General features: G+C 34.9%; 2 protein-coding genes across 6 annotated transcripts; both read left to right on the forward strand.

Annotated features, from left to right (window-relative positions):
- The first annotated feature begins 3,077 nt into the window (after positions 1-3,077).
- LOC145804842 (beta carbonic anhydrase 5, chloroplastic-like) lies at positions 3,078-12,881 on the forward strand. Of its 5 annotated transcripts, XM_082900048.1 has the most exons (10): positions 3,095-3,355; positions 3,447-3,499; positions 4,876-5,040; positions 5,165-5,213; positions 5,345-5,458; positions 5,775-5,828; positions 9,740-9,822; positions 9,986-9,995; positions 10,034-10,147; positions 12,461-12,881. In XM_082900048.1, exons 1-10 carry the CDS (start codon positions 3,296-3,298, stop codon positions 12,662-12,664), a joined length of 906 nt encoding a protein of 301 aa, XP_082756174.1. In that variant the 5' UTR covers positions 3,095-3,295; the 3' UTR covers positions 12,665-12,881. The 5 variants fall into 5 exon arrangements, 3 of the variants coding, with proteins under 3 accessions (XP_082756172.1, XP_082756174.1, XP_082756173.1); XR_014347395.1 differs by lacking the exon at positions 9,986-9,995 and having other exon boundaries at positions 3,078-3,355; XM_082900046.1 differs by lacking the exon at positions 9,986-9,995 and having other exon boundaries at positions 3,078-3,355; positions 10,065-10,147.
- Positions 6,329-7,438, forward strand: LOC145804843 (ethylene-responsive transcription factor 4-like). Its single transcript, XM_082900049.1, has one exon. The coding sequence runs from the start codon at positions 6,494-6,496 to the stop codon at positions 7,211-7,213; it is 720 nt and encodes a 239-aa protein (XP_082756175.1). The 5' UTR covers positions 6,329-6,493; the 3' UTR covers positions 7,214-7,438.
- Positions 12,882-18,607: the final 5,726 nt, after the last annotated feature.

The following is an 18,607-nucleotide window of genomic DNA, read 5'->3' on the forward strand; positions in this document are numbered from 1 at the left end:
AACGGACTCCGACTTGATCGGTTTTGAAATTTTTACCGGTTTGCGACCAAAAGAGCATTTTTAAAGAAAACAAAGGAATTATGTTTAACTTTTGAGACTTTTGATCAAAATAGGATGTCATAGTTGAATAATGCTTGGAGAATGAGTTTGGAAAGAAAATGATGTTTTCTTGGGCAGTATTATTTTGCTTAATGTATCTGTTGGAATAAAACGATCACGGTTAGAAATGGACCCTGAGAGGTTACCAGACGTGATTGTGATATGAAAACTAGTGTAGTTGTTCATATTTGATGAGATGTGGAATAGATTGTATTTATCGAAATTTTTGAAATTTAATTGCTTAAATATTTGTTTAGAAATATCTATTCTGGGCTATCGGTAGAGGATAGTCATAATTGTTGTAGAAATGCATGAGACTTAGGTAAATTGAACCACATTCCTCATTTGTTGCATTGGGCATTTCATTACATTTATTTAATTGGAAATGCATCTATTTTTTAGAAATGTTTGGAAATGTATCTGTTTGCAAAAAGATGAATATTTGGTAAATCTGGATAGGGGGTATAGAACTGCGTGGTTAGGTGTCGAGCCTTCTAGTTTACTGGTAAAAATGACAGTGGTAGTGCATTAGGGCCTACTTGCAGACACTCACCTAGAGATTTACAGAGCCAGTATTCATGTAACAAATATGATTTAAAATGGAAATGATTTTATTTCTGTTGTTGCATCTCAACATTGCATGCTTTATAAAAAGAGAGATAAACTTTTTTTATCATGAGCATGGCATGAGCATACTCCTCTTTAGTCTTGTCATGGTCCATATGTTGTGTAGTATATCTTCACTAGGCTGTGGCTCACCCTATAAGGGAAACCATTTTAGGTACAGGTGCTATGCCTCCGCCAAGGCACTGACTTGGGAGGACTCGGAAATGAGGCTTCATTTTTGTTTTATGGTTATTTATTGAATGTAAGCCCAGGGTTATATTTGCGTTAAGTTGAAACTCTATTTTGTGTAACCAAGAATGTTCTTGGATAAATTTATAAGTCTGTAAGGCACTTATTATCTGTTTGACTTCCATTTCATACTTGTTGTAAAATGCATGCTTGGGATTGGAACTGGGGCATTGAGATGTGAACAGTATGTATTTGGCATTTGGGATTAAATAGAAATGAATGTATGGAATAGTTAGCTATGTATATGTGTTTGTCTATCAGGGGGGTTTATTGTATAAATAGATATACCTTGCTCAATTTTTTAGGGCGTTACATAAACTATAGGGACCATTAGTGTAATTTATCCTTGTTATTATACTCAATTTGACTACTCTAGTGGATAAACTCAAATTCAAGCATAAATTTGAATAAGAGCATTTTCAATCCTCAATCTCTTTTTGTATATGTATTTGTTAAAGGTTGCTTGGAATTTCATTGTGAAAAGACACAATTTTCTCTGATTTGGTTAAAACACAGAGAAAATTATGAGCAAATTAGAGAAAATTAGTCAAATACATAGAGAAAATGGTGAGCAAATTATAGAGAAATTTGTGAACAAATTAGAGAAAATTCAATCCAAAGAAATTTCAAGATACAGAAAGTCAGAGAAGTTACGCAAATTAGAGAAATTTCAAAGCAGAGAAATTTTAAAACACTTGTTTTGAAATTTCTCTGGATCAAAATTTTTCTGGAAAAATGTTAAGGGACTCCAACCATTATGAAAATATTGCATGTCCTTTATGCTATAAAATCTTAATACTAGAGACCTTAAAAAAAATTCCCTTTTATTTTATACTCTTTCACATTATTATATTTGTTTTATTTTTAAGACTAATTTTTATAGTAAATTAAAGAAAAATATCTAATAAGTCTTACTATTATTATTGTAAAATATTCATTTAATCCTTGGGTTAACGCACCATAATTTCATCATATTATAAAATGTGGCACAACTCATCATTTGAAAATGGAATAACATTTTGGCTGCCTTTGGATAATTGAATTCTGTAGAAATTTAGGAGACAAATTAGATTATGAATTTGGATAGTGGTCATTCAATACATAATTTTTTTTTCAAATTATTATATTAATCAATGATCCAAATACAAATGAATGAATGTTGATTATGTATTTTTTTAATTAATTTAAAGTCAATCAAAAATAAAAATAAATATTCTAATAAAATAACCATTTAATTTAATTTTATTGAATAAAATATTTATTAAAAATTAAAAAAATATTAGTTAATTACCTAAAAGTCCTATTTACAAATGTTATGGTAGTTTAGATCCTATCTAAAAATTTTGAACCAATAAATTCTATTTGGTAAAGTTGAGAATATTATCAATTTTTTTTTTCAATTTTTAAAACTAAAAATATTATCAATTTTGCACAGTAATGTTTTAGATAATTATTTCACTAACTGATGAAAAAATAGAGCGTGAAATTAAACGTTTTTGCTCTTCTATTTATTAGTTTGATTCAACTATCCAATAAAATCGAGAATATTATCATTTTAAAAATGAGAAAATTATTAATTTTTTCATTTTTATTTTTTTTTAAAATTTTGCATATCAATGTTCCATCATCATACTCTTTTATAGAAATAAATTTTCAATTTTGTATAAAAATAATTCAGTTTTTTTAATTTTTTTTCAAAAAAACACATAATTTTTTTTTATTTCAATTTTTTTAATTTGAAAGTTGATACTTTAAAATTTTTAAAATTAAAATAAATATCAAAATAAATAATCAAAATTGTTATTTGAAGGACAATTCTGATTATTAAAAATTTAATAGGATTTGAAGGTTCAAAAAAATCTTAATTAAGATTTAGTAGGTGTTTGGGATAAACTAAAAAAAAATATTTTTTTTTACTTACATACACTTATTTAGATCACATTAATTAACATCTATTAATATCATCAACATCTCATATTTTTCTAACTACTTTTTCTATTATTTTTACATATTTTTATAAAAATTTTAAAAAATCCTTATTTTGGACCTTCCAAACCACCATTTAATGAAATATAAATACATAAATTAAAACTTGTAAATAAAAAAAAATTAAAAAAAAGGTTGCAAACCATGGGTTGGCCTGGGGGGTGAAGAAAGAGGAATTGCTTCACGTTGGTTTCTCCGTCTTTGTTGGAGAGAGAGAGAGAGAAACCCAAGTGTTCTTTGATCCGACCAACAACACACACACACCCCATTTTGGAAACCATCATTTGCGTTACAATGTCTGTAATGAACAAAGCGATCTCTCTACTCCAAGTCAAACAATCCTCAGATCTCTCTAATGGCTCAACCTGTCCTTCCATCTCCTTCCTCCTCAACTCTTCCCAAATCTACCTTAACAGTAATCTCTCTCTCTCACTCACACACACACACACACACACACAATTTCTGTCTTCTTTATTGATTCATTGCTCTGTTTTTTTGGTTGCCAGCTGAAATCAGTGGAAATTGGGCAGACCCAATTGGGATTGATTGTACCTTTCAAGTAAGTGTTTTGGTTATTTGAAATCTCTTTCTTTCTTTTGTCTATGCTATATCGAAGAATTTTTTTGATTCTACAGAAATTAGTGGAAATTGGGCAGACCCAATTGGGATTTTAGTTATTTCTTTCAAGTTTGTTTTGGGTATTTGAATTCTCTTTCTTTCTTTCTTTTGTCTTTTCTCCATTGAATTTTTTTTTTTTGATTCTATTGAAATTAGTGGAAATTGGGCTGACACCCAATTGAGATTACTTATTTCTTTGTTATTTGAAGTCTCTTTCTTTCTGTGTTCTTTTTCTCCGTTGAAGAACTTTTTTGATTTAGTGGAAATTGGGCAGACCCAATTGAGATTACTTGTTTCTTTCAAGTAAATTTTTGGTCATTTGAAATCTCTGTCTTTCTTTTGTCTTTTCTCCATTTGAAGAAATTAGTTGATTCTCTTGTTTCCCCCCGTCGTTTCTTAGATTTCTTTTGTGTGGCTTGATTCGTAATATTATTAGCTACTCTTTGTTCTTTTCCCATCAAATTGTAATTTAGAATTGCTGATGAAGGACTAAACTGATGATTCTGATTTTGATTGCTCTTCTTGTTTCTTTCATTAATTTGATCATGTTAATATACATTGAAGTTGGAATTTTTGCAAAATGTCTGAGATGATTATAAGTTTAAGGGTAAATTATACCATTGGTCCCCTATAGTTTTAGTGGAGGTTATGATGTGTTAATCTTGCAAGGTAAGCTTCTGATTTTAATGCCTTATGATTTATTTAGGGTAAATTTCACTCTTTACCCCTACACTTCACATCAAAATTCCAATGCCACTTTGCCCCATGACCTGTTAATTGTCCCAATCAACCCCTAGACTTTGAGTCAAGTTGCAATTGGGTCCATTTGTATAACGTTGTTTTGAAAACTAATGGTGAACAACCACATAATAGTATTAATTATTACACTTAGTACCCCTACACCTTTACCAAGATCCATGTTAGGCCGTCCACTATCATCCTTAGCACTCATGTACTTTAACCAAAATCCCACTTTAGTCCCTCTACTTTAGATTCTCCATCAGTTTTCGAAATGGCATTATGCGAATGGGTCCAATTGCAACTTGACTTGAAGTCTCGGGAGTTGACTTCGACCATTAGGGGGTAAAGTGGGATTGGGTCTAAAGTAGGTGCAAAGTGAAATTTGCTCATTTATTTTTAGGGAAATAATTATTTTTAAGATTACAGACTAGGTGCAATCTCTGGGATTGACCAAGGGATAATAATGTCATTGATTTCTGTTAAATCATTTGCAATATATATTTGGCCGATACAAAACATACTAACACATGTTTGTATCCTCTTCTGAATGTCTACCTTTCACTATCCAATTCACAGAGGTAGTTCGGCGTTGAGATTGAAGGCCTCAAAGGAGTCACCGGGACTGATTGAGGGACTCACAAATAACAAACAAAAGAGCTGCTTAGCAGGAACTCAAAATGGGTCTGATCTCTTCAATGAAATGAAACATCGGTTTCTAAGTTTCAAAAAGCATAAATTCTTGTAAGCATCCCATAATTGTGGTCTATTGTTGTTTAGCTTCTATAGAAAATTTGGTTTCACTGATTTATCACCCCAAAAAAAAAAAAAAAATTGGTTTCACTGATGTGAGATATTCTTTAAACAGGAAAAACTTAGAATGCTTTCAAAATCTTGCTAAGGTTCAGGCACCAAAGGTAATGACGGGTTTTTCTTTTGGGCCAATTACCTTTTCTTAACTAGTATGCTGGAACCTCATATTGGTAATTTGCCTCCATTTTTTGCTGAAGTGGTTGAGATTTTGTTAACTGACAAATTGCAAGACCAGTTCATGGTGATTGCTTGTGCAGGCTCCAGGGTTTGTCCCTCCTACATCCTAGGGTTTCAACCAGGAGAAGCCTTTGTAGTCCGCAATGTGGCGAATCTGGTGCCTCCATTTGAGGTATTGCATATATTTCATTTGCTTCATCTTAGCTTATACTACTACTACTAAATCTCACATGGAGTAAAAGCACAAGGGGTTAAATCTCACATGACGAAAATGTCTGTGGTTTGTACAATGAGGTTACTTATGATAAAGGGTATTTTAATCTTTTCCTTAAGCTGTTAATGAGCTTGACGGTGCACTTTAGTCCACAAACTAGCGAATTATGTGATTATTTTCTAATGGCAAGAGGGTAAACTGCACATGGGTTAAACCACATAGGGGTAAAGTGAAATTTGCCCTTTTATTTATTTGTTTATTTTTTCTATTGCAGAATGGGCCATCAGAAACAAATGCTGCCCTTGAATTTTCCGTCAATTCTCTAGAGGTAAGTGAATTCTGCTGACAAATCTTCTGTCTAGTTGCTCTATTTCTTTGTGACAGGAAACATGACCGTCTATCCACTATTGGTTGTACATTGACTGGGACTGTAGTGACATATTGGGAATTCATAAATCATTGGGAATTTGTATCTGTTCATAATATGCAAATTTTATCCAGATTGTTAGAATTTACCATCACCTACCACCACTACCACCTCACCTACTCCACTAAACCTAACCCACTACACCACTACCACCTCCACCTCACCTACACCACTACCACCTCCACTTCACCTACTACACCTATATCTCCTATATAAGGAGCCTCTCACATTTGTACTAATATATCTATCAATAATATACATCAATTTATTTTACATTCATCAATTTATTTTTACATGGTATCAGAGCGAGGTTGAGAAACTAATAATTCTGCTTCACCGGCGGGCGGCAGCCTCGCCTTGGCCGCCCGCCGGACCTCTACACATACCTTCACTCCGTTGCCACAAATTCCATACCTGAACTGAACTCTTGTCAATCTCCGGCCACACCTCCTGTGGTGTCCGCTCCGCCGGTTTCAGCTACACCACACCTCCCGTCTCCCTCTCTCTTTCACACACAATCAATCACACATATTTCCAACTGTGTATGTATAGGTGACGAACTGTGTATGGCGCCCAAGGAGAAATTGGACGGCGGAGCTGTGAAGGCCACCGCCACCGCCGCCGCGATCGGCAAAGAGGCGCATTTTAGAGGCGTACGGAAGAGGCCGTGGGGCCGCTACGCTGCCGAGATCAGAGATCCCGCGCGCAAGAGCCGCGTCTGGTTGGGGACCTTCGATACGGCGGAGGAGGCGGCCAAAGCCTACGACACCGCCGCCAGAGAGTTTCGCGGTGCTAAGGCCAAAACTAATTTTCCTCAACCGGAAGAGAATAATAATGTGAAGATCAATGAAATCAAGAAAGTGAATTGTAATCGGAGTCCGAGTGAGAGCAGTACCGTCGAGTCTTCGAGTCGCGAAGGCTTCTCTTCGGCGCGGATGGTCGATTCGTCGCCTCCGCTCGTTCTCAGTCTCTCTCACGGCTGCGGATTTACCGGATTCGGCACCGCCGCCTCTAGGTTTTCGTTCCAGCAACCTCAGTTTCATGCTTCTCCGCCGATCGGAGTTTTACCTACGGCCGCGAATCAACTCTTCTATTTTGACGTGATTTTGCGGTCAGGGAGGATGAATCAGGACTTTCTTCGAGATCTCCTCTGCGACAATATTAATCTCTATCCCAGTCTTCCTCCTTGGCTCCCCTATTTACAGGACCAAAATTCCTCATGGAAGCCCTATTACAACCATATTCAAGATTTTGGCTGCAGCAATTTACAACAGTTGCACGTCTAGGAATTGCAGCAACACTGTTGAGAGCATGAGCACATTTGTAAAGATGCTTATCACGAGGCATTAAAGAAAGTATACCATGAGCAGAACCTAAAGAAGATAGCTGTCACCAAACACTTTACAGCCATTCTCTCTCTCAATTCGGAGAACAAATTTTCTCTCTCTCTTTACTTTTTCTCTCACCCACGTTGCCTCCATTTCTTTATTTTATTTTATTTTATTTTATTTTATTTATTTATTTATTAAAAAAAAAAAAAAAAAACCAACACCATTGCTGTTTTTCACAACGCCGTGTGATAAAGATTTGCACACCAAACCTTCCCTTCTTTTATTCATCTGAGGGATCAACCCCAATCACACTTACAAAAAAAAAAAAAAAAAAAAAAAACAACAACCACTCCCACAGTGGGATTTTTTCTTTTTCCTTCTCTACTCTACTGCAGGTCTCTTCTTCTTGCCTCCGTCCTGGGCGGTCCTTGACGGTGCTACCTCTGTGCTTCCCACTCCACTGGGCACGATTACTACTCCCTGCTCCTCCACTGCAGCATACGGCGGACCTCCAAATCGGAACATCACAGTGGCCTTCCGCTTCAGCTCCTTGTTTTCTGCCTTTAGCACACTCATCTCTGCTCGCGCATCCTTATACATGCGTTGGAGCAGAGCCAGCTGGGAGTTTAACTGTTGCACCTCATTTGTCCTGCTCTGCAGCCGGTGCGACAAGTTTGTGACCGCCGTCATGCTTTCCACACATAACTTCAAAGTATACTGATTGGCCTCCACATCCGACTGCACTGCCATTCTTTGCTCCACCGACCGCATCGAAAAGTTCAACGGAGCAAACTCCGGGGCGCTTGGTTGAGGTTCCAGTGCCACCGCACCAGTTCTCTCTCTTGTTGACTCGTTGAGGTCGGGAAAGAGAGTGAGCAGACTCCGGGAAGATGAAGCCATTTTCTGGGCCACAGAGTGTTACAGAGTATCTCTCTCAGAAATCTCTCTCAGACAACAGAGTATTACAGAATATCTCTCTCAGAAATCTCTCTCAGAATATCTCTCGCAAGTTTTTTTGTCTCCGCCTCTGCCTCAGCCTCAGCCTCTGTCTTATAGCCGAGGCAGCCACGCGCATCGCGAGCCTCTTACCGACAGACGACAAACGGGCGCGCAAGCCAAGGCGCCCACGTGCCTCGCCATCATGTCCGGCACATCTTTTTATGACTTGGGCTCGCCTTTTGATGGCACGCCTTTTTATGGATTGGGCACGCCTTTTGATGGCACGCCTTTTGAAAAATTGGGCACACCTTTTGAGGGTGCGACTTTTTAAGGGTCCGACAAGACTCTGTAAACTGTCCCGACATTGATTCCGGTTTGCTCCTTTATGGGTCCGACAAGACTCTGTAAACTGTCCCGACATTAATTCTGGTTAGCTCCTTTATGGGTCCGACAAGACTCTGTAAACTGTCCCGACATAGATTCCGGTTTGTTTCTACAAGGGTCCGACAAGACTCTGTAAACTGTCCCGACATTGATTCCGGTTAGTTTCTACAAGGGTCCAGCAAGACTCCGTAAACTGTCACAACAACTGTCACAACATTGTCTGCTACAACGGTCCGACATGACCCCATAAACTGTCTTCTACAACGGTCCGACATGACCCCATAAACTGTCATCTACAACGTTATGACACCACCATACAGTGTCCTCTACAACGTTATGACACCACCATACAGTGTCTTCACCAACGGTCTGACACGACCATACAGTGTCTCCTATCCTTTTTTTTATGTATTTTCTTGTTTTGTTCCTCTCTTCAAACTCAAGTTGGTTAGTTTCTATCCTCCTTGAGTTTGCGGGGGCTGTTAGAATTTACCATCACCTACCACCACTACCACCTCACCTACTCCACTAAACCTAACCCACTACACCACTACCACCTCCACCTCACCTACACCACTACCACCTCCACTTCACCTACTACACCTATATCTCCTATATAAGGAGCCTCTCACATTTGTACTAATATATCTATCAATAATATACATCAATTTATTTTACATTCATCAATTTATTTTTACACAGATACTGCTGTGAAAAAAATTTGACTAACTTCAATACCGACAAGTTTTGATTGAATGTGTAACTTTTCTTTTTAAACAAGTACAGCCGATACAAGGTATTGAAGCAAGGGGAAATGAAATAAAAAAAATGGAGGAGACAGTTTTGAGGAATCCTATGGGTAATTCTTAGACCAAAGAAACTCTATTTATATATATATATTTCATGCCGCAATTACCTACACTGGACTATATAATCTAGTTGCAGTGAACAATCTGGAATTGCTGCATCGTGATTCAAAAATTTGTCCGTACACTTCATGACTAAGTTACTAATAATATGTGTGTGTTATTATATTAGATGAATGAAATTGCTCCAAGTGACCTCTTGAATATATATGAATTGAACAAACTGGCCACCCTTTGGCGACAAACTTGATGGGAAAACATCTATACGTAGTAAATTTGAATTTTTCTGCAGGTTGAAAATATACTAGTCATTGGTCACAGTTGCTGTGGAGGTATTCGTGCCCTCATGAGTGTGCAAGATAAAGTAAATTCAAGGTCCAGCCAACATCAACTTCTTTGATTTTTCTTCTTCTTCTCTCTCTCTCTCTCTCTCTCTCTCTCTCTCACCCACACACACACACACACACACACCCACACATATCCATACACACGAACACAAGCACACATGCAGGTAAGCACACGCATAGTCCAAGTAAAGAGAAATGTTTGTAGGTTTCTCATTCATGTCATTTATTTTTCCAAGTAGCTTTATTCAAAGTTGGGTAGTTGTTGGGTAGTTGTTGGGAAGAATGCAAGGTTAAGCATGAAGGCTGCTGCTTCCAACCTAAACTTTGATCAGCAATGCAGACACTGTGAGAAGGTGATCTCTCTCTCTCTCTCTCCATGAAAACATTTTTACCACATTTAGGTGTTTTTGTTTTAATGCGATAATGGGATATTTTGCATTGTTGGTTTGTGTGTTATTGGGAAGGGAAGGCCATTTCCCTTTTCGATAACTTGGTATCCAGTTTATTGGACTGACTAATCCGAGTGGACCAATCCCACCATCCACTGGCGGGGGCTCAATTAAAGCTAGAACAAAGCCCTATATGAATTGGCCCAAAAAAATTGTTTACACTTGGAAAGTTTCGAACTTGAGACCGTGGAGGGAGCACACCCTAGGCCCCAGACCTTGACCACTAGGCCAATTCCTTGGAGTTGGGAAGGGCATTTGTTATCATCTGTTTTGATGAGAGTGCTCAAATGTCAAACCAATGATTTTCAATTGTGGTGTGTCTTTCATGTCATGGGAACTGATCTCTGAACCACTACCATATAAGTCTAGGTTTTGTGTGAATTCTATGTCACTATCTCACTGATTCAAGGACTATCATATATAAAGAATAAAAAAAAAAAAGAAAAAAAAAATGATGAAGAAGAAGAAGAAAAGAAAAAAATAAAAATAAAGGACCATCTCGTATAGTAAAATCTAGGGGTTAAACTCACCTACCTCCCTTCAGGTTTGGTGAAATGACTTTCAGACCCAAAAGGTTTTAAAAATAGGCCGGGACCTCTCTTAGTGCTGGTCTCTGTAGATGAAATATTGATTCAATTGGTTGGTTGACCAGATTTGGCAGCCAAGTGTCGTAAAATGTTCTACATTCTAAATAATAGATTAGTCAATGTTTTGAATGGGCAGGACCTATGTACGAAGTACTAACTCTTCTCTCTCTCTCTCTCAAAATGGGTTGACCCATGAACACCCACCCACGTTTCTCTTTCTACCTTCTCTTTCTAACACTGACACACCTTTCCACAACCAAAGCCTCCCACCATTATTCTGCCTCTCATTATACCACTCACCAATGACATCAATGGAAACAATGTTCCCAACTCAAATATGAAAAGTAATAAAGTTAGTTTTGTTACTATTTATGCATTATTCTTCTTCTCTCTCTCTCTCTCAACCCAACCAAACACCACCACCATACTTGGCACGCCACTGCCTAAGACCTCTACCATAACCATCCTCACCTATCACCACCCACCACCCCACCGCCTTAAACACCCATGCACCGCCACTACATGCTGCCACCAACTGCCATCATCACCACCATAAACACCCACCTTCACTGCCTGCCCCATGATTACAATTACCTGCCAATTACCTTCTAATGACCACCACATACAACCTCCACCATCACCTACCCTGACAACCCTCACTCCTGGGTGGATTTGGTTGTGGAATGTGTATGGTGTTGGTTTTAATAATTGCAGTTGGGGCTCAGGTGTTTGAAGTTGATTTTGATTTTGTCAAATTTGAACATGCTGGATTTGATATTTAGACTACTGGATTGTTTCTCCACAGCCTCAGCCCATCTCTAAAACAACTCCCTTGGTAGGTAACGATGACAGCATGATTGGCACTCCCATTATTGGTTTACCTCCATCCAAAATCGACCACCAAACCACCTCATAAAGTTATGATTATCCAATAGTGTTTGAGGTTAGATTTGTATCTCATCCACCTTCAGCATTGCACATTTGTGGGTCCATTATTTACTGATGGCATTTATTATTACTTTTTTTTTTTTTTAAATCTTGTACTAATATGTCCTTCAGATGCCACTACTCTGTTTGATTTAAAGTAGGTGGACTAATTTTTGACACTTAGATGCTCTATGAATAGTATAGGCGTCCTAGTAGAAGACTATAATATATGGAACTTTTAAGTCTGTTGGTGCACTCATGTGTTTACTTCATCATAATTGGATATTTGCAAATCGCCATTAACTTATGTTACATGTACATTTATCAGTTGTGGGCATGTGTCTCAAGTGTCAAGTTCATCAAATTGAACATGACTAAAGTTTATATTTCTTAAATACTTCTTTCATTTATTTATGGCATAATAGTGTTTACAAAGTACAAACTAATATAGATCTTTTTATGTATAAAATGGGAGCCTTATGCATAATTTCATAATAAACTCGTCAACTTAGACATGTTGTTGGGTGCATATCTAACTAGACATGTCAGACACATTGTCCTATATCCTAACCCAAGTGTCAAGTGTGAAACACAGGTACTTAACAAATTTAAACGGTCTATGTAACATAGGATGGAGGAAGCATGTTGTAAGCAATGTTGAGTCTTGCTTCATATTTAAGCCATTTATGTCTTTCATTTTCAGGAATCAATAAACCGGTCATTGGTGAACTTGCTTACTTATCCATGGATAGAAGAAAGGGTGACAAAAGGGGTGCTTTCCATTCATGGCGGTTACTATGACTTTGTTGATTGTACTTTGGAGAAATGGACACTTGATTACCAGGAAAGTAGATGGAGGAATAGAAGCGGCATATACTCTCTCAAAAACAGAGAATTTTGGTGTTGATAATGCCCTTACTAGTTTTCTGATTTTTTTGATTTTTGATTTTTTTTTTTTTTTTTGGGATGAATTATATGTAACGAGTATTCTTCAAGTTTAGGATTGTTTAAAACCTTAGAACTAACTAAAAAAACAATCCTAATCCCTCAACCTTGGCAAAAGTTCTGCTAATTTTTATGTGTTTCAATGAAATGCTCAGATGTGTCATGGGCTTATAGTGTTACGCCTGGTTTTCAATGAGATTTTTTCTTTTCTTAAATTTGAGGAAAAAATAGTTGAGATATTTAAGGTGGAGCTTCTTTGTCAGAGATCTAGCAGAATTGGCACAGAATAAATAAAAATAAAATTTGGACAAATGTACCTATACTTATGCTATAAAATTTGGATGGAAACAGTGTAGGGAATTATTTAAACAGAAAAAATTGATACAATTAAAATGCAGAAATAAAATGAGATAAGAGTACGTATTTTTAGACACAAACAATATATTTAACCCTTTTATCCATAAGAAGCAAACAATAAGGCTATGTTTGGCAAGGCTCGCGAACTATATTTTCACCCTCCTATTTGCGCTAAATGTTTGGATACAAATTTAAAAATACAATTCTATCACAGAGTTCAAAATGTTATTTGTATGATTTAAATTGTTGATCTTATAAAGTTTGTTGAGTAAATTATCTGTATAGAAAATTAAATTAATTTGACATCCATCACATTTGTCTTGGTAAATAAAAAATAATATTTACTTTGTTTGGTGTTCATTTTCAAAATTTATATTTAGAAAATTTTACCTTTTCATTTTTTATATATATATTTTTTGTTTTCACAGAATTTTTTAATATTTTTTTAATTTTTAAATACACTTAATATAAATACACTTAAAAAGTATAATATTTGTGATTTTTTTTTATTAAATACCGAAAATATAAACAAATATGAAAATTCAATATATTTTTTGTATTTTACATCTAAGTAAGGTGCATCTAAAAAAGAAAAAAATATGAAATTTCAATATATTTTACTATTTATTACATTTAAGTAAGATGCATTTAAAAAAATAAAAAATTGTTTAAAATTTTAAAAATATTCATTAAAAACCAAAAAATAAGAAAAACAAAAATTTAATTTCCAGAAAACTGAAACCAAACACACTGATTGTGATTTTGAAAATTTATCATTTATTTTTTAAAAAAAAGATAAATGTATTTCAATTATGTAGTTTTGAATATCTAATCAATTCTAGTTTTTATATAGATAATTTATTCAACAAGTCTTATAAAATAAATGATTTTGATAATAAAAATAATTGGAAATGAGTTTAGTTACCTATTTTTGCTCAACAATCTTTCAATTTTCTCATGCCAAGTAAAATGACCTATCAACATGCAGATATCTGTTTTATTTTTATCTTTATGTTAGGTTTTTTAGCGATGCCATCTATACTTAAACAAAAACGAACAAATATATTTTTGTTGATATAGAGCTTTTGTAGCACTGCAAATTGTAATGCCAACAATACATGACAGCCTAATTATCAAACCACATGATCACCAACCCACAGTTCTCTCAACATATACAATGCCAACTATGTACACATGAGGCTAAAACAACCACACTACATGATCACCAACCCCTTTTATCCTCTCAACATCTTTGTCTATAATTGCCAAAAACATGCCACATTTTGCTAACACAATTTGTCTATTTTCTCTTTAAAACTCTACTTGTATTTTTTAATTTCCTTCTCATTTTAAGGGTGTTTTTGCTTTGTTCCAAAAGTTTTGTTTCCATTTTCGATGACTTCTAGAAACACTTTCATAATTGTTTTGTTCATTGTTTGCTCTTTGCCAAGCATAATCTATGTATCAGAAGGGGCTCGACATATTTCCAACACTTTTTTACCTGTCATCCCTGTTGTGCCGACGTTCATGACACTAAATACCACTGAGCCTCCGCAATCAACAGCTATTGATTTTCCGATGATGGCGCTACTCTCTGGCATGCCTACCGCAATTCCATGGCCTACGAAAAAATGTTGGGAGCACCTTCACCTTGTTTTGCAAGTTTCTTATTTCTGACGAGAGAGTGGATTTTCTATCTTTTCTGTCATGAACACTATCATACGATCAAAACCAGATGGTAAAGACGAGATTTGAGACACAAAATATGAGAGAAATAAGATAAGGGATCTAGTTTGTTTGTCCAACTACTTCAAACATTTATTGGTGTTCTTCTTTATTCAATTTCCTCCTTATAAATTCACTAGATTTTGTTTTGTTTTTGTTTTATTTTTAAAAAGGTTTATTTATTTTATAAAATTATAAATATTACATTTATTAATGTAATAAATGTTATTTTTCCCTTTCATTTTGTTTTCTTTATGACAAACCATCTTTTCACATTTTTTTATTACAATGTCATATTTAGACCCACAAAAAAATTTCCCTTAATTTTGAATATATTTGTGTTTGTTATATGTCATCTGGCATCAGATGTTGAAATGCGTTGGTGTATGAGAATTTGAATGATGTGAATATATTCACCATTGTGCATTAGAATTTTAAGTGCAGTAGATGTGTTTAATTGAATTTTCAGAATTTATTTATTTATTTGATAAAAATTTAATATACTTCACTAAAAGTAAAAAATTTAAAAAAGGGGACTTTTTTTTTCTTCTTCTAATAATTGCCAAACAAAACCTAAACCAAACATTTGATAATTTTATTGTTTATAAAATAAAATTATTGATAACGTCTCATTCATTATGGGGATTAACAATTTAGTGGTTGTTTGTAATTTTTTTTTTTAAAAAAATTAATGATAAAATTTATAAATTTTAATAATTAAAATTATTATTTTTTCACGAATCAATAATTATTGTTGAGAAATCACACATTGATAGATAATTTTGTTAGAAATATGGTTTTGGAAAAATATGGAAAAACAGATTTTTTCGTCAAGTTTGGTCTAATTTTTAGGTGAGACCCATGCGTCAAAGTTGGCGGGTCTAAGTGGTAACGCGTTCTATGCCGCGTTGTGATTCACATGGTATATTTGGTTGCTCAAAACCATTATCGGGTGAATGGGAAATTGAAACCAAAGTGAGCTCCATGGAAATAGAATTTTTGGTGAAAATTCCTTAAGGTTTGATAAATGGCTTGTCCTACATTGATTTGGTGGGAAACTTTGAATGGGTTTATAAGGCTTGGAGTTGGAACTTGGAGCAGGCCTTAGGGGCACCCAAGTTTTGTAGAGAGGGAGGTTATGGGCTAGACTCATTAGACCCAAAAATTACTGCGGATGGACTAGGCTAGGCTTGGGCGTAGGTGCGTGGTGTAAGGTTGGGTTGAGCTTGTCTGGCCTAATACTTATCTTTTTGGACAAAAAACATTAGAATTTTTTTTTTCTAAAATTAAATTCTAATTTTTTGAATTTGAATTTCAAAAATTAAATTCAAAATTGGGTTCGATTTTTTTCCACTCGAATAGAATTGAATCTGTTTAAATTTCAAAAAACCCAGTTGAAATTCTGTACAGGTTGTTATCTGTTCAAATTCAAATTTGAACCCAAACAGTACCAATTCAAACCCAACAGGTTCAATACCTGTTCAAACAGGTATGTTACCTGTTCAATTCAAAATAAAAGGGTGCCACTACATCTATAAATAGACTAGCTCTCATTTGATGTTTTCATTCAATTTTTCCGTCCAAATAATTCTGCAACTATTCTCTGCAGATTGTTGTATTATTTTCTTGTGAGAAAGAGTGTAAACACTTAATGTGTTCGTTGTGCAAATAAATTGTAGTGTTACATTTATTTGTTGATTGATCATTTTATCTTGGGAGATAGACGTCCATATTCTGAAAGCACCGTGGAGATGATGAATCTGTCTTAAAGACACAGTGTCAAACACTAGACTTGATCAAAATATTGTTCAAGAATTTAATCAAGTAAGTTATTTATTTATTTTCTGTTTTTTTATTATTATTTATATCAGATTTTGTTTTTATTTTTGTAACAAAATAAAATCTGTTTTTATTTATTTAATTTTATTTCTAGTTTGAATATAGTGAAGACTGTCCAACAATCTTAAGATAGATCATTTTTTGGTGCCTTCATTGTATTTAATTTTCTGTGTTTTCACAAAGTGATATTTTGGTTGGAAAACAAATAGTAGTAATATACTGTTTGACAGATAGTAATATACTGTATATTTTCTTTGACAACTAGTAGTGATATACTGGTGTCATTAACAATTGCAGAATATTAATTTGTGTTACAGAAAATTATTGTGGTATTTTATTTTTCTAGTTTTAGTAACAAGGAAAATAAAATTATTTTGTGTTATAATTTATTTTCTGGTTTTAGTAACTAGAAAATTAATTTGTGCTTTGGTTTTTACTGATTTTTGTAATCAGATATTATGGCTACTGCAATTGAAACTGCAACTGGAAGTGGTACTCCAATTGTAACACCAACTTCGATCCTTATCCAGAACTATGTTCAAGTTTCAATAAATCATGGAGAAAAACGGAAAAAATTTAATGGTACTGAGTTTAAGAGATGGTAGTAGAAAATGTTGTTTTATCTTACAACTCTAAATTTTGTTCGATTTCTCGGTGAAGAGGCTCCAGTACTCAGAGAGGATGAAAGTGATCAGCAAGTTGTTGCCGTTGTAGATGCTTGGAAGCATTCTAATTTACTGTGCAGAAACTACATCCTAAATGGCCTTGACAACATGCTGTATAATGTTTACAGCCCTCTGAAGTCAGCAAAAGAATTGTGAGATTCTTTGGAGAAAAAAATACAAGAAAGAGGATGCCGGCACAAAGAAATTTGTTGTCGGTAAATTTTTGGACTTCGTTATGGTAGACTCCCAAACTGTAATTTCTCAAGTTCAAAATTTTCAAATAATTTTGCATGATATTCATTTTGAAGGTATGTCTCTTAGCGAGTCTTTCCAAGTTGCTGCTTTAGTGAAAAAGTTACCACCGGCTTGGAAAGATTTCAAAAATTATTTAAAACATAAACGTAAGGAGATGACCATGGATGAATTAATTGTAAGATTGAAAATTGAGGAAGATAACCGAAAGGCTGAAAAGAGGAATGAGAAAAATCCCATTGAGTCCAAGGCTAACGTGGTTGAATAAGTTCACAAACCAGATAATAAAAAGAGGAAGTTTATTGGAGATGGTCCTAAACAAGGCGACAACAATGGCAACAAGAAGTTCAAAGGAAAATACTATAACTGTGGCAAGACTGAACATCAAGCTTCTGAATGCCGCCGCCCTAAAAAGGATCGCGGAAGTACAAGCAAGAAGACCACCAATCAGGCCAATGTGACAGAATTAGATTACATATCTGACGGGGTAAATGACATTAACCTCTTTGCTGTGGCGTCTGAGGCTAATTTGGTTGGAAATCCTAAGGAATAGTGGGTTGACATTAGGGCAACTCGTCATATTTATGCAGACAAGAAGATGTTCACTACCTACAATGAGACTGCAAATGGTGAACAACTTTTTATGAGAAATTCTTCTTCTTCTACTTCTACTATGGCTGGACAAGGAAATGTGATCTTAAAGATGACATCAGGGAAGGAACTGACCCTCAACAACGTACGGCATGTACCGGACATCCGGAAGAATTTAGTTTGTGGTTCTTTGTTAAATGAAAATGGTTTTAGGCTTATTTTTTAGTCTGATAAATTTGTATTAACAAAGAGTGGTATGTATGTTGGAAAAGGATATATGAGTGATGGTCTCTTCAAATTGACTGTAATGACGGTTGTACCAAAAGTTGTTATTAATAAGAATAACACATCTTTTGTTTATATTCTTGAGTCGAATTTATGGCATGGTAGATTAGGACATGTGAATTTTGATGCTTTGCGTAGATTAATTGGTTTGAATTATATACCAAAGTTTGAAATTGATCCTAATCACAAAT

The sequence above is a fragment of the Camellia sinensis genome, chromosome 12, assembly GCF_055761805.1.
Source record: "Camellia sinensis isolate YWXY chromosome 12, ASM5576180v1, whole genome shotgun sequence".
In the NCBI taxonomy this organism is placed as follows: Eukaryota; Viridiplantae; Streptophyta; class Magnoliopsida; order Ericales; family Theaceae; genus Camellia; species Camellia sinensis.

What these genes read in the sequence shown, in the direction of transcription:
- LOC145804842 (XM_082900048.1), top strand. Translation starts at nt 3,296, where the DNA reads ATGGCTCAACCTGTCCTTCCATCTCCTTCCTCCTCAACTCTTCCCAAA. An exon ending in GGATTGATTGTACCTTTCAA is followed by an intron (nt 3,500 to 4,875) that starts GTAAGTGTTTTG and finishes TCCAATTCACAG; the next exon opens with AGGTAGTTCGGCGTTGAGAT. An exon ending in ATCTGGTGCCTCCATTTGAG is followed by an intron (nt 5,459 to 5,774) that starts GTATTGCATATA and finishes TTTCTATTGCAG; the next exon opens with AATGGGCCATCAGAAACAAA.
- LOC145804843 (XM_082900049.1), top strand. Translation starts at nt 6,494, where the DNA reads ATGGCGCCCAAGGAGAAATTGGACGGCGGAGCTGTGAAGGCCACCGCC.